General features: G+C 40.4%; 1 protein-coding gene across 1 annotated transcript; it reads left to right on the top strand.

The window, feature by feature from the left end:
- The first annotated feature begins 582 nt into the window (after nucleotides 1-582).
- On the top strand, nucleotides 583-16,415 carry LOC132010451 (histone H3.3-like type 2). Its single transcript, XM_059388307.1, has 3 exons — nucleotides 583-642; nucleotides 3,685-3,799; nucleotides 16,177-16,415. The coding sequence occupies exons 1-3, from the start codon at nucleotides 583-585 to the stop codon at nucleotides 16,413-16,415; spliced, it is 414 nt and encodes a 137-aa protein (XP_059244290.1).
- Nucleotides 16,416-21,826: the final 5,411 nt, after the last annotated feature.

Here is a 21,826-nt window from a genome sequence, read left to right on the forward strand (position 1 = left end):
TCTTCTCATTATCAAATTTAATTACATATATGGGCTGAATTGACCTATGACCATCACCTTCCTGCTCAGTAAAAATATTAACCAGGCAAAGAGATAAATCACAGACAGCTAGCTATCACCTCCAAAGAAATTTCCTGGCTTTGATGTGCTTTTAGAACATGAAGAATTAGGAAAAGGGATTGAGAGTGAGGTTTACTCTAGGAGATATTAAACATGGTATTTTGGTTAAAACAATTTTATTTGGCAATGTAGCTCTTCACTGAAAGGGATAGGGAATTTCTTGTGGTCCAGTATGTGTGGTTATAGGTGGAAGCCAGAGCTTGATCAGAAGGACATTTATCCATCAAGCTACACAATTTACATTTTATGTTGAAAGCAACAGAAAACCACTGAAAGTTTATAAGATGTGAGGTAGCAGGATTAAATTTAGGCAAGAGAATGATCTTTCTCATCACTGTAGGAAAAAACAGATTAGCAAAGGAGAAGGCTTGGAAGCAGGGCAAATAGCTGAGAAGAAATGGAGGTCATCTACATGAAAGTCAGTAGTGTCTGAAACCAAAGTAGATGTAGTGAGGACGGAGTATGAAGGAGGCAGAGTCACCCCGGAGAGCTGGGACTGCAGAGGATGAGAACACCAAGGAGGTAAGAATGACACTCTGATTGCTGACTTGGCTATTTAAGGGGATACAATGCCATTTGCTGCTTCCAGAAACAAAGGAGCAGGAGAGGTTGTGATGTGACAGAAGCATAGAGATGAGTTTTGGACACATTGAGTTGGAGAAATGCCTGTAGGATAACCAAGCAGCAGTTCCCAGGTGACAATTGTTATTTTTGTCTGTATCTCATAGCAGAGCAGGCCACATGGGTGTGCAGCCTGTGACAGTCACACAGACCCTCAGGTTCAGAAGAACCTTTGGCTGGGCTTAATGTTCTTCTGCTGCTATCTTGAGATTCATGATTATTTTTTAATAAGGCATCATACAATTTTATTGTGTACTGAACACCACAAATTCTATAGCTGGTCCTACTCAATAATCAGTTCTAGGGATTACATTTATAAGTAACCAGTATACAGGTGGTCACTAGAGCCAATGGAATGAGTAAGAATCTGCATAGGACTTTCCATAAGAAGGAAGTATGGAATGAGAAGAATCTAAAGGTGTCCCTGAAAAAAGACAAACTTAAAAGATAAGTAAAAATAACCCCACAAAGGAGATTGCGAGGAGCATCGTGAGGAGATCGTGAGGAGCATCCAGCAATATCAGTGGAGAATGAATCCATGGACTTTATGGAACCAACATCTAGACAGATAGACAATTTAAGACATATGAAGAAAAGAGAACACAGTTATAAAATCCTGAGAAAGTTATAAGAAGTTTTATACTTTCTCTGAAGCTATATATTGGTCCATATGGAGACCTCTATCAAAGACATGTGAGCCCTCTCTCTCTCTCTCTCTGATCTTCCTCCTTCTCCCCTTCCCCAGGATCCATTTGCTTCTCCATTTCAGTCCTTCTTCTAGGGAGCTCGCCTGGGAAGTAGATACACAAGATTCTGGAATTGTGATAGCAGGTTTTGATGATCTAACCTTGGGAGTAGGGGAGTGGGAGGTAGAGGCAGCAGGAAGATTCTTGAGAATGATATCTTCAAGGTAAATGTATCTTTCTCCTGCTTATATTAACCATATCCTATGGCATACCTTTAAGCATTATTATGGAAAGCATATGTCTATCTCCTTGCTCTGTCTTACCAGAGACACACCTCCACTCAGACCAGGTAAAATATGGGGTAGGAGAGGAAAGACAAAGAAAAAAGGAAATCCTAACCTATCATACAATTCAAAAGAAGAGAGAGCATTAAAAGGAGATAGTAGTTTCCGGTCAGACAAGTCAAGTAATATAAGGTCTCAAAAAATATGCATCAAACTCTACAACATAAAGATCATAATTGATTTCTTCCAGTCATGGTGGCATAGCTTGTAGCTGACCAAAACTAGCCACATTGATATTAAATATATTAAAAATATATTGGAAGGCTACAAGAGGCTGCAAGGCTACAAGGACTTTAGGAGCAGTATTCTGTAAGAAGGAAATAAATCCTGGAGAGGTGGACCAGAACTCTGCAGTTGCTTTTGCCTTGGAGCATTTGCCATTTCTAGGGTCAGGGACAAGACCTAGAAATCTGAGTAGCTTCCATGGCTGAGAGCAGAGAAGCCAATACATTTCAGGGAAGTCTTACAGACCTAAAGGGACAAAATATAGAGACTTAGAGGGCAAGACTGTGGTAGATTAAGAGGCTGTAGAAGGAGAAAACACAAAGAGTGAATGGTAGTGAAGCTTTTGAGAAACAGTTTTCAAGGGAGAGCAAAGAAGGTAGTAACTTTGAGGACGCTTCCTGGGTGGGTGGAGACATACACACCTGTCAAACTAATCAAACTGTTTGCTGAATCATTACATTGTGCACTCAAAACTAATATAGCACTGTAAGTTAATTGTATGGAAATTCGAAAAATAAAAAAATCAAGCTGCACACTTAATATTTTTGCACTTTATTATAGGCTCAATTTTTAAAAAAATATACATTGGGAAAAAATTAAAAATTAACTAGATAAAATACCAGAAGTGTTTATTAGATCACTTAGATTTTTCTTGTGAAGTTAATTAACATTATGAATAGCTATTTTTTATTAAGTTTTTATTTAGCTTACAGTATAGTTAACATTCAGTGTTATTTTAGCTTCAGGTATATAATACAGCAGTTCAACAATTCTGTACAATACCTGGTGCTCAACACAGGGGCACTCCTTAATCCCTATCATGTACTTCACCTATCTACCCGACTCCCCTCTGGTAACCATGAGTTTATTCTCTATAGTTAAGAGTCTGCTTCTTGGTTTCTCTTTCTCTGTTTTTCCTCTTTGTTCATTTGTTTTGTTTTTTAAATTTTACATATGAGTGAAATCACATGGTATTTGTATTTCTCTGACTGACTTATGGAAAACCATTTAAAAACACACTGAAAGTAGATGAGCAAAGTGCATACATCATAAGTGTATGGAAAGAATATCTGTCTTAAAGATTTCAGGTAGTAAAGCATCCATTGGTTCAGTCATAAAAAGCTGGAGGCAGAAGCAGTCATATTAACCACATTCCACTAAAATTTACAGTTTCTGTTGTAAAAATGACATATAGTATGCGGTCTCTGAGGCAGCCTTTCACTTTTTCCCAGTAACATACGGTACTCTTCTCAATGCCCCAAAGCAGACAGATTGCCAGGATCGAGGAGATTTCACTAATTTTAATACCCTGCTGAGAGTCTAGAATAACAAAGGATGCCCATGTTGCCCACTTCAGGTCCCAGGTGGAAAGCACTGGACATGCTGGGGGAAGTGATACAAACACATGCTTTTCTCCTAGGACTGATCTTGGAGTTAGAGCTCCAGGAATCCTAACAATTGAAAAACCAGAAATCATCATGGCTTGTTGAAGTGTTTAGAGTTCCCTACCTCCTATCACCATGATATCCCTTAGGAATTCTCTTTGTAAATCCCCCCAAATGGAAGTTCCCTCCCTGCTACTTACTACCATCCACCAAGAGAATGAAGTCCAGGAAGTGGAGGCAAGAGCAGAGACCAACGAAAAGAGCCTAGATACTCATGAGTGCTAGTGAGAGTTTTCCTTCTAGGACAGTGCTCTAACTGTTGAGGATATCATGGTAACTGGCCAGATTAGGACAAAAGGAATCGCCTTTGTTCCTGGGAAACCACCTTTGGATGAAGAGCTGATAGACCATAAAAATGGTACTAGGATTAGGCACATGACCCAGCTTCCACCAACCATGTATCTTAGAAGGGGATGTCACAATAGCTAAGTGTCTGGGCAGTGGTCCAAGAGAACCCCTTTCCAACACTCAATCTTTTCAGAAACATTGTGTCTAGGTGGAGTTTTTCTCACTCAAAATGAAGATTTGACTTTGTTATTTTTGTGCAATTTTTAGAGATTTTAGGCAAAACCATGTATTTGATCTGCCATCATGACACAACATTTGCTTTCTTTAGAACACTATTTGCATTAATTTTGTGCAAGTTATTTTTTCCTTGTGATTAGTGTACTGCAATAATAACTTCTCATGGTTGTAAGTGGGAAGGAAAGAGTTTTAGTTTAAGTAGAAGATGTTTGGGAATATACTTGAAAAATCCAATTTCTACATTTTATAATGCCAGAGTAATATTGACTTACATATTACCGGCCTTGCGAAATGAGTTTCTATTCCCAAGTTATTTTGCCTTTATCCCTTATAATAATCTTTGCTATGCAAAATGCTATCTCTGAATGTGCCAGTTAGTACCTTGAAGAATCGTCCCTGTCTCTTTTGTTAATCTCTGCGCTGGATGTTGCCTCTTCTTTTTAAGATCCATTACGTGGTCTTGCTTTGGACCCAAAGAGTTCAAGAGTAACTAAACATTCTGGCATTGTCATCTATTCAGAGAGAACAATTGGTCTTTATTTCATTTCTACACAATTGCAATTACATTAAAATGCTTCCTAAGCTCCAGAGATGGTCATTTTTAAGACCCTGATCATTGTCTTTTGTACTGAAAGTGGCCCTGATGGGACTGAACTAAGGTGTTACTGAGGAGGAAGCACAGAAAAGCTTTGGTCAAACCATTAACAAACCAGGAGGCTCCCACATGTGCCAGGTGCTGTCTCAGGATACAAAGATGAGGGAGTCAGGGTCCCAACCCTCAATATCTCAATGTTGAGACAGACACAATAAACATATTAACAAACCCAAGAGCTACAGCAGAAGTATGAATATATTGAGATGGGGGCCGGAGGGAATGAAAGCCAACCAAGGGCCCTGGGTGGTCCTAGGGAAAAGCTACAGAAGGAAAAACGTCAATTCCTTCCCAGTGGCACTTGCTATACATTCAGATGACAAGGAGACTTCTTGATTCTGTGAAGTTCCTGCAGTAAATGCTGTTGCTGCCCAGATACCTTTCATCTGACAGGTACTCCCGTCATCAGCTACTGTGAGTGCTCAATAGCTATCTATCCAGACACTTGCCCTTCATCTGTTGGGAACCATTTTTGGAAATGCCTGAATATTACGGCCTTCCCATCAGTGGCCTACCAATCACTGGTTAATACAGAGTGTAAAAGCCTGGTCCCCTGGCCTCAGGGAAGGAACACTGTGATGTACTAACCCTCCACATGGGGTCAGGCTGAAGCTAGACTTCAGCTTACTCACATCTTTGCCTGGTTTCTTTCCCTCTCCTGCCTGCTTTCCTCATTTTCAGGGGAATTGACATCATTCCCTCTATCATTTGCAAACAGCTCATCTCAGGCTCTGCTTTTAGAGAATACACGTAAGATAGTTTTCTATGTTTACTCTCAGCCAGTTGGTTGTATGGCTGTCATGAAAGAAAGAAAGAAAGAAGAAACAAAGAGAGGAAGAAAGAAAAGAAAAGAAAGAGAGGAAAAGAAAAAAGAGAAGAAGGAAGAAAAGAAAGGAAGGAAGGAAAGAAAGAAGGAAGGAAGGATGGAGGAAGGGATGGAGGGGAGGAAGGAATACTAGCAGGGACAGATGGAGGGAAGAGAGGAGGGTCAGGGAATAATCTTGTCACGGCACATCTCAGCTCCATTCCCTTCTAAGTGAAAGAATTACTGTTGCAAGGAGCAAGCATGCATGGAGGCAGCATCTGGGAGGAGAGCATGTAAACAGAGAAGGCTGGCTTCCTCCAAGAATCCTGAGACCCTCAGTCTGTCTTAAAAGTTAAATTTAAAATTGGTTAAAGTTAGGAGTCCAATCACTTGGATGCTCAAGGTTTCAAAATTCACTTCCATGGTAAAAACAAAAACAAAAACAAAGAAAAAACACCAGAGGAAATTGAACTCATAATCAACTTGTTTATGAGGGTCTTTGGCTTTAACTTCTGATTTTCACAAAGGATTTAAATTCTACCTGGGACTGTCCCTCAATTCCTCATAGACCAAAGCCCTCCTTCACTGCGGCAGCTGAAGTGTACCCTGGGGATCATCCAGAATAGGAGTTGTACTTTCTAAGGAGCATCCTGGGTATCTAGGAAGGTGGTACTGAGAGCTGAGTCCATTCAGGAGAGAACATTTATCCAGAAGAGCTTTTCATTCTGAGTACAAGCCCTGAAGGAGGCACTTGGAAGTTGTCTTGGATAAAGTGTTTTTGTATGCATTAACAGTTCTTCATTAAGAAGACTGGAGCAATTAATATTATCTTGATTAATGAAGCTAAATTAGCTTTCTATTTTCTAATGCTTCTTCCTTCTTGCCAGGCAAGAATTTGGAACTAACTTAATACAGCCCACTAGGGAGACTTTTACACAACACTGAAAATTGGCTGCAGCTGCTATTCAGTGAGGTAACTGGTGAAGTCAGGCCTGATCAACTTGTGTATAAGATTAGGCAAATAGAGCATAGATTTTAACGGCATGGATCCCAGACCTGAGCTCAAGTTCTGGCTAAGTCATCACTAAACTTCGGTTTATTAACATGGAAAACAGCTCATTAGTATTAGCACTATCCTCAAAGTTGTTCTAGATCGATGATTCTCAAAGTGAGGTCCTCAGACCAGCAATATCAGCGGTCACTTGGGCTCTTGTTAGAGATGCAAAATTGTGGTCCCCACCCAAGATCTACTGAATCATAAACTCTGAGAGTGGAGCCCAGAAATCTTTTTTATCAGCCCTCTGGGGCATTGTGATGCACATTGGTCTGGAAACCACTATTCAATGCAATGGCTTTTCATTCAGGTTGTTCACTACAAACACTCCTTGAGTTTTTTAAAAATGTACTGATGCCATGCTCCAACTTCAAGCAAGTCCAATATAACTGATCCCAAGTGGGCCTCCAAGAGTTCATATGTTTAAAAGCTCCCAAGTAATTCTAAAGTGTCATCATAGTTGTTTTGATGATTAAGTGGTATGCACACTGTATAGCATATAGTAATTTCCCAAATGCTATTTATTATTCAGTTATCATTAATACTATGGGTAAATATATGGCAGGTGATGCTTGAGTACCCCCCACCCAGATGTCTGCTAGGTATAAAGCTTGTGTTGGCCTGCAAAGTACAAGTGTTGGTTTTAGGTTAAGTCAGACCCATTTTGAAGGTGAGCCTTGCCATTGACTGGCTAAATCATCTTAGGGAAGTCATGTAACCTCCCTGAGCTTCAGAGACATCATCACAAAATTAAGATGACACCATCTCACGGGCTGGCACCTCTCTGTTCTTTCTTCCTCTCTCTTCCTTCCTCTTCTTCTTTCCCTCGTACTTCCCTCACTCTCTCCTATCCTTGAGTTCCAAGACAAGTGGCACTCCTGTCATAGGTGTATTTCTTTCCTACTTTGGTCTTTTTCCTGGACTCCTGTATATATCCCCGGGCCACATAGGAGCCCTGAACACTGGCTCACCTCTGTTAAAGATTTCACATAATCCAACCCTCAGGAGCCAGACTCAAACTATCAGCTCCCTAGAGCTCTGCTGATGAATCTCAACCCTGTAGCATGAAAGACCCTCATAGGCAACAGGCACTTCTTGCAACAGAGGAGCTTGCAATGATAGTCTTATAATCTTTTCATCCATTCTGCCAAACAGCCAACTCACAATATCTGGAAAGGAATTAGGGGGCCATTTCTCTATGGTGATCCCTTATATCCATGATATAAATTAAGGCAGGTCCTCCTGTAGATCAGAGGGATGTGGAATCAGTTTTTCTAAGAAGTTAAATCCATACCCAAAGGATGCTGCTGACCAAAGTTCATCTTGTGATGTTTTTCTAAGAAGTTAAATCCATACCCAAAGGATGCTGCTGACCAAAGTTCATCTTGTGATGTTTCCAGTAAAAACCTCCAACCTCTTTCTTCTGTTTGGTCCAGTGTAACAACAGAAGAGGAAACATAAGAAAGCCCATCAAGTCTGAGGATGGTATAAGTCCAGAAAGAACAGGAAATAATAAACTGAGCAAATATATATATTGTGTTCCACATTGCTTTAAATGAGAAGAGGAATGTGTGTGGGGTAGACTTCTGTTTTGAGTACTCAAGGGTCACAGGCAGTGGTATCAAGTACTTCCTGAGACTAGCAGCAAGACATAGGACACAAACTCTTACATTTTTTGATGTGTTTCTTCTCTGAGATCTGGTTTCTGTCTGAATATGGAGTCTTATGCACAAAACCTGGTGTTGCCAAGAGCAACAGATGCTATCAGTGCCTCTCTGCATATTCCCTTGGACCCTACCATTTTAATGCACACTGGCCAATCTCTAGCTGCCAGCATCAGCATCTCTAGCAGCTGGGATCTTCTGCCTTTGTGCAGATCAGATCAGAAGTGTACATCAAGAATTAATACCCATAGTACCCTTCCTAAGAGGAATTATCCCCACCCTGGGGTAAGAGGGTACTCTACACTGGTTTCCAGAGCTCTCCAGTGGACTCAAACTCCAGTTACCCACACAGCCACTAGCTTTATAAGAAACCTTTTGGCTGCCTACCCTGCCCCGCTTCCCCATGCTTCTCTCAGTGTCACTTGGCACCATCTCTCAAGGGAACAACTTGCCACAGATCCTTTTCTCTGGGTCTGCTTCTGAGGAACTCGAACTAAGACACAGAAGAATCCCAAGGTTGCACTGTGGTCACCACTTTCAGAAAAGATGTGGTGAACTTAACCCCAAAGCTTAAATCTTTTTTTGTTATTGTTGTATTATATTACATTAGTCATCATACAGTATACCATTAGTTTGTGATGCAGTGTTCAATGATTCATTCTTTGTGTATAACACCCAGTACTCTATGCGATACGGGCCCTCCTTAGTACCCACCACCATGCTCACCCATCCCCTGACCACCCCCACCCCTGTAAAACCCTCAGTTTGTTTCCCAGTGTCCATAGTCTCTCATGGTTTGTCCCCCCCTCCGATCTCCCCTCTTCACTTTTCTTTCCTTCTCTTAATGTTCTCCATGTTACTCCTTATGTTCCACAAGTAAGTGAAACCATATAATTGACTTTCTCTGCTTGACTTACTTTACTTAGCATAATATCCTCCATTCCCATCCATGTTGATGCAAAAGTTGGGTATGCATCCTTTCTGATGGCTGAGTAATATTCCATTGTATATATGGACCACATCTTCTTTATCCACTCATCTGTTGAAGGGCATCTCAACTCTTTCCACAGATTGTGGACATTCCTGCTATGAACATTGGGGTGCATATGGCCTTTCTTTTCACTACATCTTTATCTTTGGGGTAAATACCTGCTAGTACAATTGCTGGGTCAGAGTGTAGCTCTATTTTTAATTTTTTGAGGAACCTCCACACTGTTTTCCAAAGTTTCTATACCAACTTGCATTCCCACCAAAAGTGTAAGGGGATTCTCCAATCTCTGCAGTCCATAGCTTAAATCTTACACTTGAGAGTGCTCATGGAGAGCTTTGCTCTTTCAGCCTACAAAGAGTTAATTTTTGTCTGGTCTACATTCTTCCAGGGCAGACAAAACAAACTGAGCTCTTGGAATAGGCATAGTAGAGATAAATGTATTAGTGTCCATTGAATTAGGAAGGAAGTTGACTGCTTGTCCTGTTTCTCTCTGCCTCTGTTCTGGGTGGTGATTCATGTCCTAAGTATCCTCCCTGGGGATGGATGTGACTAACAATGGCTCAGATAGCAATGGCTTCTGAAATTCCAATTCTGAGGAAGGCTAAGGGACAGAGAGGTGGTATCAAAGATTAATCATTCAATTATTATGAGTATTATGGAACAAGGGGGTGGATTATTTATAAAAGTTGGGCATTGCCCAATTGTGGGATAAGCTGGGGAAGTGAAGTTCTGAAAGAAGGATTAAGATCCAGAGAACAAGTCCTAACTAGACATCCTAAAACACAAATAGACAGGTCAGAGCTTTTGAGGATCTCTGAGAAGCCAGACATTCCCAGCTTCCCAAGCAGAACTTTCATGGAAAGAAACCTGTTGTTTCTGAGCTACCACCTCTGTACTTCCACAGTCACATTTCTGGTTGTGAGTTGGGGTTGTTGTTGGTCAGCAGAACAAGCTATCAGGAAGAACTGGACAAGGAGTGGACTAGAATGAGGGTAAGCTAGTCGGCTATGCATCTGTCCATTATTGTACCAGACAGACATTCTTCTGAGGGTGATAACTGGTGCTTCACTTTTGTCTCTCAAATTTGGGGCATGTTCCTCTGTTGACCAGCCCTGACCTAAGCTTCTCATGGATCGGGCTTCTGAACAACCTAGTTTCAGCTTAAAGTTGACAACAGAATGATCCAGTACAGGCAAGCCAGGCAGAAGTTATCATGCCCAAAGCCCCACACCACACTCTGACCAAGTCTCTGGCTGCCTTTATTTTTGCTTTTCTTGTTTGTTTTTATATATTGTCTCCTGTCCTCAGAAATGGGGGACTATTTATTACTGATTTATATACTCCAAATGCTACATGATTCTAAGATGAATGCACTAGAACTGTGATTCTCCATTGGGGGTGATTTTGGTCACCAGTAGACATCTGGCAATGTCTGGAGACATTTTGGATGCCATGACCAGGAGGTTAGTAGACCCAAGGGATGCTGCTAATTATTCTATGATGCACAAAGCCCCCACAACAAAGAATTATCCCACCCAAAAGTCAATAGTGTCATTATGGAGAACCCTGCACCAGAATTAAAAGACTACTTCTTAATTATTCACTTCCTGTAGTTTCTTAATCAACCACATATAGAAATACTAGCAGAATAGAAAAGCATCTATTGATAGCTATGCGGTCTTATCTCCTTCCTTCACCCAAAGCCATGCATTCTACACCTAAACTTTTGTAATCATCCCAAGGTAATCCCTTTGTCTTCCTAACTGGGTACAATAATGACATCTTCTTCAATATATCTCTAAGATGTAAAGCCTTCCTGTTATTCCCGACCAACCCAGATCTCTATTAGTCACTCTCCTGGTACCCTGAATGTTTCCTTTTCGTCATTCGTCATGACAAGGAAACACTAATATCGTCATGGTTTGCTGGCTGCTTGCCCCACTACAATGTCAACATTATCACACAACAATCCTATAAAGAACACATTCTTATCCCATTTTACAGATAAGGAGACTAACATTTAGAAAGGTGGAATGCTTCGTCTCAGCTCACCCAGATAGCATGTGGAGGAATCCAGTATCTGCCCTAGAAACAGTCCTAAGAAGAGATAAAATATTACTAACACAAAAAGTGAGATGGAATATTTGCCTCGTAAATGTTCTCCCTGAAGTATTTAAATGAGAGCTCTGCTAAAATCCCTTCTGCCTGCAGGTCTGTGTATAAAGGCAGACCCAGCTCCCAGAATTATCAGCCAGTGTGTGTAAGCTCTTCTCTACATAGCCGTTAGTAAGAAAAATGTAAATGAGGATGGCTAATTGCAAATTGCTCTAACCCCATTTCGATACCTTCTGCGTGACTGAGCTAAAACTTCCTCCTAAGCAGACAGATGTGCTGGCTCCTCTGTTCTGGAGCTTAGCTGCTTCCCTGGCAGGGATCCAAGTCTGTGGTGGAATGACATTGGCTTGCCTGCTTCAAAACCTCTAAAGATTGTGGTCCTGGATGGAATCTGCCCACCGTGGGCACAGCTGTGAGCAGGAGCCAGCCATGTCTGCTGAGAGTGCAGGACCTAGGGACTTGGCTTCATTTTTAATTATAAACAATTATGTTGTCATGTTAAAGGGTAGTCAGTGAAAATAACATAAATATGTATTAAGACATATGAGCTTAGGGGTGCTTGGGTGGCTTAGTTGGTTGAGTGCCCAACTCTTGGTTTTGGCTCAGGTCATGATCTCAGGGTTGCGGGATCAAGCCCTGTGTCAGACTCTATACTCAGCACGGGTTCTGTTTAAGATTCTCTCTCCCTCCTACTCACTCTCTCTCAAATAAATAAATAAATAAATAATCTTGGGGAAAAAAAGATGTATGAGTTTATATACACACACATGCACAAGTACTTACATACATGAAGATGGATGACTATATAGCATGTAAGAGACTAGAAAAGTCAGGCTCCCCCAAAATGAAAGAACAATACATGGATGATAAACTATTTTTTAAATTTCACCCAGGTACAATTCAAAAATGTCTTGGTGTTCATGTAGGACTTTCCTATATTAAGTTAAATAAAAAAAATTTGTCCTTTTTGTAGGAAAAATATGGATAATATGGTTTAACTGAATATGTAATGAGCACTCAATAGGGTAGAGTTAAGGGGCCCCCTTCTCCACGAGGCCCAGGAAGTGAGGCCCCAAGGTCGGAAGAAATGGGGAACTAGCAGACCATAGAGGCAGGATCTTATGAATGGGGTATGGGGGACAGGACCTACAACTGAAATGGGACAAAAGAAGTAAAATAAAGTGCTGTCTTGTGAGAGAGCTGGGTTGACAATAGGATAAGCAGCAAGTGTCAATAACTGCTTTTCTCTAAGCTCCTGACCTAGGCTGGTTGGCCAGCACCTAGTGGAAGCTTCATTAAACCACAGATGAAAGGGAGCACCCATCTTGCAAAGCCCAGGATCAGACAAAGGGGTTGCTTGTGGAGAAAGATCAGAGAAAGTGGCAATCAGAGGACTGGGCCTGTCCCTGGAGCTAATGGAGCAGTGATTCCCAGGAAGGAACACCTCTGCCCCCGATAGGCTGAAGGAGGGGAAAATGTCAGCTGAGGATGGGGAAATGGTTGTAGGGAAAGGTGGGCCAGATGCTAAGTTCTTCCAGGAGCAAGTGGTGATGGATGGATATAGAAAGCCTGTATGAGAGGGGGAGCAGAGCAAATTTTGTCACCCATAAGTTCCCAGTAGCTATTTTCAAACCATATGCTTAATGTTTTATATATGCTGTACATATTTATATGTCAATATATATGTACATATAATATATATTGACTTATGGGTGACAAAATTTGCCAAATACAGTCATATCACGTTTGTGGGACCCCATTCAGATCCTCAGGTGTGCATGGGCACAGAATTCTATCATGCTGCTCAGTCTAGTCCTCCCTGTCATAGATGGCTTTTTCTATGTCTGTCTTGCTTTTAGCTCAAATAGTTGCTAATTTTTCCTGTTCTATGGGTCCTGGTATCATGCAGGCTTTCTATGGTTTCTCTCCCATTGGAGGTCCCATGCCATCAGCCCCTTCCTGCTGTCTCAAGAAGGCTGCAAAGGAACTTAATCCATTTCCCTGCCCCTTTACATTTTATTGGCCAGGAGTATGCCTTGGATGATGGAAATACTTATCAGGCCTGGTTGCCTAAAAGAAAGCAAACATTCTTCTATACATTTTAGCTAAAATAACCGAAAGCTGAGATTTCCTAGAGCCATTCCAATTTCATGTTATAAGTCATTGTCCTGAAATTATTTATCAAACCATATGTCTTCATGTTGAAATCATAATGCTGTCATTGTAGTTGGGCTGATTTCAAATAAAGTCTCATTTAGCTCTTGGATCCCGAGTCTATTAGAGTTGCTGTCCCCATAATGGATGACTTTGGACATTCACATAGTATCTGCTGTGCCTGGCAACCTATTAATTAAACCAACTATTAGGCTAAGAGAAAAATGGTCAACATTATTAATTTCCTTATTATCACACTATCCAGACACCATAGTCATCTAGCAACTGACAAATAGAAGGTACAGATGCATGGCTGAGCTGCCAGGGCAAAGATAGGCTGGGATTTCAATCCCATTATCCCCAAATTTGGGGTGTTATTTCAAATGGCAAAAAATGAGAAGATAACAAATGAAACAAACACATCATCCTATTTTTAGCAGCTGAGGAGATAGTCTGTATCACACACCCTTCTTGGGTGTCATATGCTGGTTGTTATCACTGAGTCAAGCACAGAGTGGGAGACCACTAGAAAAATAAAATTGTTAGCCATCCGTATGCCTTTTTTGGAGAAGCATCTGTTCATGTCTTCTGCCCATTTTCTGATTTAGTTATTTGTTTTTTGGGTATTGAGTTTGAGAAGTTCTTTAGAGATCTTGGATTCCAGTCCTTCATTGATCTTGGATTCCAGTCCTTTATCTGTAAAGTCATTTGCAAACATCTTCTCCCATTCTGTGGGCTGCCTCTTTGTTTTGTTGACTGTTTCCTTGGCTGTGCAAAACGTTTTTATCTTGATGAGGTCCCTAAAGTTCATTTTTGTTTCCCTTGCCTTTGGAGGTGGATCTTGAAAGAAGTTACCATGGCCGATGTTGAAGAGATTACTGCCTATGTTCTCCTCTAGGATTTTGATGGATTCCTGTCTCACATTGAAGTCTTTCATCCATTTAAGGTTTAACTTTGTGTATGGTGTAAGAGAATGATTCAGTTTCATTCTTCTGTATGTAGCCGTCCAATTTTTTCAACACCATTTATTGAGGAGATTGTCTTTTTTCCATTGCATAATTTTTCCTGCTTTGTTGAAGATTAGCTGATCATAGAGTTGAGGATCCATATATGGGCTCTCTCTTCTGTTCCACCGATCTATGTGTCTGTTTTTGTGCCAGTACCATACTGTCTCAGTGATCACAGCTTCAAAGAAGACATACAATTCGCTAACAAACACATGAAAAGATGTTGAACATTATTAGCCATCAGGGAAATTCAAATCCAAACCACACTGAGAAAACACTGAGATACCACCTTATACCAGTTACAATGGCCAAAATTAACAAGGTAGGAAATAACCAATGTTGGAGAGGATGTGGAGAATGGGAAACTCTCTTACACTGTTGGTGGGAATGCAAATTGGTGCAGCCATTTTGGAAAACAGCATGGAGGTTCCTCAAAAAGTTAAAAGTAGAGCTACCCTATGACCCAAAAATTGCACTACTGAGCATTTACCCCAAAGATACAGATGTAGTGAAAAGAAGGGGCACATCACCCCATTGTTCATAGCAACAATATTCACAATAAGCAAACTGTGGAAAGAGCCATGGTGCCCTTCAACAATATGAATAGATAAAGAAGATGTGATCTATATACACAATGTAATATTACTCAGCCACCAGAAAGCATGAATACTCACCGTCTGCACTGACATGGATGGAACTTGAAGGGATTATGCTAAGTGAAATAAGTCAAGCAGAGAAAGTAAATTATCATATGGTTTCACTTATTTGTGGAACATAAGGAATAACATGGAGGACATTGGGAGAAGGAAGGGAAAAATGAAGGGGGAGAAATTGGAGGGGGAGACAAACCATGAAAAACTATAGACACTGGGAAACAAACTGAGGGTTTTAGAAGGGAGGAGAGTAGGGTGATGGGTGAGCCTAGTGGTGGGTATTAAGGAGGGCACATATTGCATGGAGCACTGGGTGTTATACACAGTATACACTGCATCAAAAACTAATGATGTACTGTACGGTGACTAATATAACAACAACAAAAAAAATTGTTAATTGTTTTCCATGTGTATATAGGAAATTGTTTGGAAATACAGAAAAGTGAAAAAATTACTGGAAGTTATTGCAAAACTATTTTTATCTAAGCTATCTGATCACGTATAGTAGCAACCCATGGTGGTAATGCTAGATAGAACAGGGAGTAAGGCTGTTTGAGCCTCGGACACTCCATTCCAACTACACATTCAGAACTGTGCCTCCTTCTTCTAGACTACAATAATTTTATTAGCGACCTAGCAGTGCATGTGAATTGAAAAGGTATCCTATGCTGTTAACAATTATTTATAGTAACATATTTTGATGGGACTTAAATCTGAAGTATTCATTTTGGTTCTAGTATCAAAGTCCAGAAGGATAGTGGAAATCCCTTCAATAGTCATTCAGTAAGGATTTATTGAGCACTTACTATGTGGTAGGAATTAGTTTAGGCACTGGAGACACAATGGTATATAAAGTGAATATTGGATGTTTGCAGCCGCTACTCCTCTGCCTTCACTCTCTAATGCCAGCTCTGCCTCTAGCTCACTGTGTTCCAGCCAGAGGAGAAGGGAGGAGAAGGAAGCAGGACTTTACACTGTGGCACTTGTAGAAGGGAGGTCTTTACAAAAGCGGACTGCCCGCCAATCAGCCAATCAACCCCTGGTAAAGCGTGGAGAAAGCACCTGGCTACAAAATGCGCCCTCTACAGAGGGGTGAAGAAACTTTGTTGTTAAAGGCCTGAAAATTGGACATTATCAGAAGTCCGCTGAACTTCTGATTGGCAAACTTCCTTTCCAGCATCTGGTGCTAGAAATTGCTCAGGACTTCAAGAAAACAGATCAGTACTTCCAGAGTGCAGCTCTTGGAGCTTTGCAGGAGCCAAGGGAGGCACATCTGGTGCACCTTTTTGCAGTCACCAACCTATGCGCTATCCAGGCCAAAGGTGTAACAATAGGGCAAAAGACATCCAGCTAGAATGCTAAATAGGTGGAGAAGTGCTTTAGAATCCACATGATGGGAGTGCCCAGGTGGCTCAGTTGGTTAAGCATCTGCTTTCAGCTCAGGTCATGATCCCAGTGTCCCTGCTTAATGGGGAGTCTGCTTTTCCTTTTCCCTCTGCCCTCCCTGCCCTGCTTGTGCTCTCTCTCTACTCCATCTCAAATTAAAAAATAAAATCTTGGGGCACCTGGGTGGCTCAGTGGGTTAAAGCCTCTGCTTTTGGCTCGGGTCATGATCGCAGGGTCCTGGGATCGAGCCCCGCATCGGGCTCTCTGCTCAGCGGGGAGCCTGCTTCCTCCTCTCTCTCTGCCCGCCTCTCTGCCTACGTGTGATCTCTGTCTGGCAAATAAATAATAAAATCTTTTTTAAAAAATCTTAAAGAAAAAGAAAGAATCCACTATGATGGAGAGCCTTTCATTCTTTAGAAAAGATTCTCTTCTTCCTGTTATGGTAGTTCTGAATGTCAGATTTTTTTCCCCTCATGGGATTAAAAAGGTACCTAAAGCATATGATTGCAAGTGGAAAAACAGGGGACAGAAATCAGGTATTGGCAGTTTTTTCATTTTCATTTGTGTGTGGATTTTCTATATAAAGGTGGGGACATAAAGCATTAATGCAAGTCAAAATATTTCAGTGAACAAGCTCAAGCTCAACTTTATAACAATTATAAATAAACCTGTTAAATTTTCCTGGAAAAAATATAAAGTGAACATTGCTCCTGCCTGCATGAAATTTACAGCTTGGTGGAGAAATGGCAAAGACAAGATCACAAATGGATATAAAACAGAAACTCATGCTAAGTGCAATAAAAAAGTAGTGTAGGCACCAGGAGAAAGTATAGGAGAGAACAGTTCCTAGTTGTGGGGTGTATTCATGGCAGGTATCCCTGAGGAATACTTTTAGGTTGACACTTGAAACATGAATAGGGATTAAGCAGGTGGAGAAAAAGAGGAAGATAATTTCACGTAGAGTGAACAGCATGTCTGAAGGCAATTTTAGGAAGGCTTTATGAAATAGTGAGAGGAAGTTAGAGCACAGAGTCACAGATGAAGAGCCTTGTGAGCCATGATGGGAACATCTAATTTTATCTAATTTTAAGGTAAACAATGAGCAAATGAATGGAAAGTTGGCTACAGTTAGTTTCAATCCCTTATTATTATTAGAACAGATCCACCAAGAGCTTCGCTCCAGGTATTGCTAGAAGACATTTTACTACTCTTGTCTCAAAGGCCACAATGATACTACACAGACTCAAGGCTACAGGGGAAAACATCCCGAAGAAAAGAGAAGGCATTTCACCAAGAAAAATGTTTGGGACTCATCACTGCCTTCTAGTGTCTCATAACAAAAGAAGAATTCTACAGAGGCACTGTTCAAGTTCTCTGCAGAAGGATTTTTATTTAAGCTGCAAACTGAGACTCATAAAATCCCATTAAAACATTATCAGAAGAAGTTTGAAGGCCCCTGAACTATTCCAATCTCCTCTCTTGTTCATTTCTCCTAAAACTCAGATCTTTATACAACGCTGATGACAAAGACAGAAATGTTTTGTTGGAAATGGCATCACCTTCTAACCTTCCCTCACTTCTCCATCTATCACAGAGGGTTCAAGGAGCTTGATTTGGAAAGATTACTGTCCAGGTGATATCCTTATACCCATGCAGAACACATAAGCAAGCTGGGATACCTGGGTGGTTCAGTCAGTTAAGCATCTGCCTTTGAGTCAGGTCATGATCCCAGAGTCCTGATGCTGTGTCAGGCTCTCTGCTCAGTGGGCAACCTACCTCTCCCTCTCCCTCTGCTGCTCTTCCTGCTTATGCCCTCTTGCATGCATGCATGCTCCCTCTCTCTCAAGGGGAAAAAAAAAAAAAGAGCCATAACAAGCACAGCCCACCTCTGGCCTTGTAAGTGTTGACATGCTGACAAGGTCTTTCTGCTGAGAAGTACATGGACTTGAGGCCACTGCTAGGTATATTGGGATGGAAGCTTCAAATTCTTTTTCTGCATCTATGGAGATTACCACATGACTTTATGCTTGAATCTGTTAACACGGTAAGTTGCATTGATTCTTCTTAGAATGTTGAACCTATCTTGCATTTCCATGATAAACTTCACTGGGTTGTGATGTATTATCCTTTTTATACACAGCTGAATTTTATTTGGTAACATTTGGGGGGGTTGTATCCATATTCATGAGGGATATTGGTCTGCATGTTTCTTTCTTAATGTTTTTGAGAAGTTTCCTTTTCTTCCATTTTCTTAAATGATTGTGTAGAATTAGAATTATTTTTTTCCTTAGATGTTTGTAGAATTTGGCAGTGAAACCTTCTGGGCCTGGAGTCTTTTTAAATTGCTTTTAAACAATAATAACAAGTATGAATTCTGTTTCTGCAATAAATTCACCAACATTCAAGTTACCTGCATTTTTTTTCTTGAATAAATTTTGATAGTTTGTATACTTCAACGAATTGATCCATTTCTTCTAAGTCATCAAGTTTATGTACATAGTGTTTTTATAGTATTCCCTTATTATCTTTGTGACATTCCCTTATATTTTTAGTTCCCTCATTATCTTATTAAGTTTATCACAGATGAATTAAGTATTTTTTTAGTGTCTTGTCAGATCTGTAGCAGTGACCCCTCTTTTATTCCTTCTATTGTTAATTTGTAATTTTACTTTTTTTCTTAGTACATCTAGCTAGAGAACTGGCAAATTTTTTTAAAGATTTATTTATTTATTAGAGAGCATGAGCAGGAGGGTCAAAAGGAGAGGGAGAGAAAACCTCAAGTAGACTCCACACTGAGTGCAGAGATGACATGGGACTCAATCTCACGATCCTAAGCTCAGGACCTGAATCAAAACCAAGAGGCAGATGCTTCATGGACTGAGTCACCCAGGTGCTCCAAGATTTACTAATTTTATTAATGCTTTTTAAGAAACAGCCTTGGTTTCATTCACATTTCTTTTCTATTGCATTTTTATTTTTAATTTTGCCGATTTCTGTTCTTTGTAAATTGCTTTTTTCTGCTTGCTCTGGATATATTTGCTCTTCTTCTCCCAGTTTCTTATTTTGGAAGACTAGATGATTGATATTAGAACTTTCTTTTTCTAATATAAGCATTTAAGCTCTAAATCTCCTCTAAATCCTTCTTTAGCTTCAGCTTAGGGAGTGTTGATAGGTCTGGGAGAACTGGAACTCTCATACAATTCTGGTGGAACTATATAATGGCACAACCTCTTTGGAAAATAGTTTTTCAGCTTCTTAAAATATTAAAAATAACCTATCATATGATCTGCTTATCCCACTTCTAGATATTTATGTAAGAGTAAGAAAATAAACTATTGTTTCAGGTTACATACTTACTAAAACGTGTCCATACAAAAACTTGTACACAAATGTTCGTGGCATCTTTGTTTGTAATAGCCAAAATCAACATAAACATGTATCCACAGCTGAGTGGATAAGTAAACTGTAGTATATACATAGAATTAAATACTGTTCATTAATAAAAAAAGAAGTGAACTATTGAGGTATGCAACAACATAAACACATTTTTTTAAAGATTTTATTCAATTATTTGACAGAGAGGGATCACAAGTAGGCAGAGAGGCAGGCAGAGAGAGAGGGAGAAGCAAGCTCCTTGCTGAGCAGAGAGCCCGATGCGGGTCTTGATCCCAGGACCCTGAGATCATACCCTAAGCTGAAGGCAGAGACTTAACCAACTGAGCCACCCAGGTACCCCAACAGGGACATATTTCAAAGCTATCCTGCTGATTGAAAGAAGTCAGGCTGGAAATAGTACATTTATTAAAAAATTCTAGGAAATGCAAAGTAATGTTTAAGTACATAGGAGTGGAAAGTATTTTCTATAACAACGTTAGTTCTTTATTTTTAAAAAGATTTTATTTGTTTGTTTGTTTGTTTGAGAGAGGGAGGGAGAATCTGAAGCAAGCTTCACTAAAGACAACAGATACTACCTCCCTGATCTGTGTTCTTACTGTCTTTAGAATCACTTTTTCAATCCCAATTCTATTATTCTGAATTGTGTCAGAGGTATTTACACCAAGGGGAATCATGTAGAATAGTAATTTTCTGGATGGGTAAGAGGTGGACCTTTATTTTGTCAAGTGGGATAAGAGTGGTCTTTAAATGGGAGTTTAGAAAGAGGAACCAAGAAAACTAGTTCTGAGAAATAGTTCACATATTCAGGATATAGAAATTGATTCCCATGAAACTATCTGTGCCCATTTACCTCCATGGAAAATCGTTGTATACTCTTCAGGTAACTGTATCTTTTATTGAAGACTACTGGTTTAAAATATTTATGGAATATTTCAAAAATAATTATAAGAATAAAATGTTTGAGGTTGTAGCCTGACCCTGTTCCCTAAAGGATTATCACATGCTTATCTTATCCTTGTGGGGAAAACACCCTAAAAAGAGGCCAGCCAGTGCAGAAGGTGCTCCAAGAGACTGTGCAGAGTCTATCTCAAGATGAAAACTATCCCCCATTTCAGCTTGAAAGGTGATACAAAATCAAGACAGGAGAAAGCTTTGGAATGGGTATTAAGGTCCTCTTTCCCCACAGCTACCAACCCTGGTCTGAGCTCTCTTAGCTCTGACCTGGGAAAGCATACTCCAGTACTTAAAGTTCTGCTTCAGGCTTGAGTTCTATGGAGCTCTTCATCTACCTTTGCTGTCCCAACTCTTCTTCCAGGATAACTAGGTGGCGAGCCTCAGTGACACCCTGCAGAGCCAGGCAGAAACATGCTCAAGATATTGTTCTCCAGTTCTGGCTATGCTTATAGAGCAGGTAAAGGCCAGCTGGAGCCCTGACCTCTATGTGTGGGCTGCAGCTGAGTCTCACTGTCAAAAGTAAGGGTGGAAAAGGTAACAGATGGGCAGAGAACTTGTAAGGGCCTGGTGGAGACCCCCTGAGACTCCAGAAGCAGCTGCAAAGGCTACATAGATTTTACTGGAGATAATTAGTAGGCCACAAGTGTATAGCATCTACTTAAATGAGGTCACCTAGACTACATCAGGCGACAAATGGACAGATGTTAATGCAAATGTGTCATCACTGTTCCTCTCACCTCAGCAGCTCTGTGTCTGGGGAAAAAGGGAGATGGTGGGACAATACAGCCTTGATTTGTAGCAAGCCAAATGTATGTCAATCAAGAACTCGGGTTGAAATTCAGCAAATTTGCAGAATATTAAACCAATCTGCAGAAATCTGTTGCATTTCTATACACTAATAACAAAGCAGCAGAAAAAGAAATCAAGGAATCCATCCCATTTGCAACTGCAACAAAAACAATAAGATGCCTAGGAATAAACCTAACCAAAGAGGTAAAAGATCTGTACTCTGTAAACTATAGAACACTT

This window comes from Mustela nigripes, chromosome 2 (genome assembly GCF_022355385.1).
Source record: "Mustela nigripes isolate SB6536 chromosome 2, MUSNIG.SB6536, whole genome shotgun sequence".
Lineage (NCBI taxonomy): Eukaryota > Metazoa > Chordata > Mammalia > Carnivora > Mustelidae > Mustela > Mustela nigripes.

What these genes read in the sequence shown, in the direction of transcription:
- LOC132010451 (XM_059388307.1), top strand. Translation starts at nt 583, where the DNA reads ATGAAGGAGGCAGAGTCACCCCGGAGAGCTGGGACTGCAGAGGATGAG. An exon ending in AGGATGAGAACACCAAGGAG is followed by an intron (nt 643 to 3,684) that starts GTAAGAATGACA and finishes TTTTCCTTCTAG; the next exon opens with GACAGTGCTCTAACTGTTGA. An exon ending in GCTGATAGACCATAAAAATG is followed by an intron (nt 3,800 to 16,176) that starts GTACTAGGATTA and finishes TTGTTGTTAAAG; the next exon opens with GCCTGAAAATTGGACATTAT.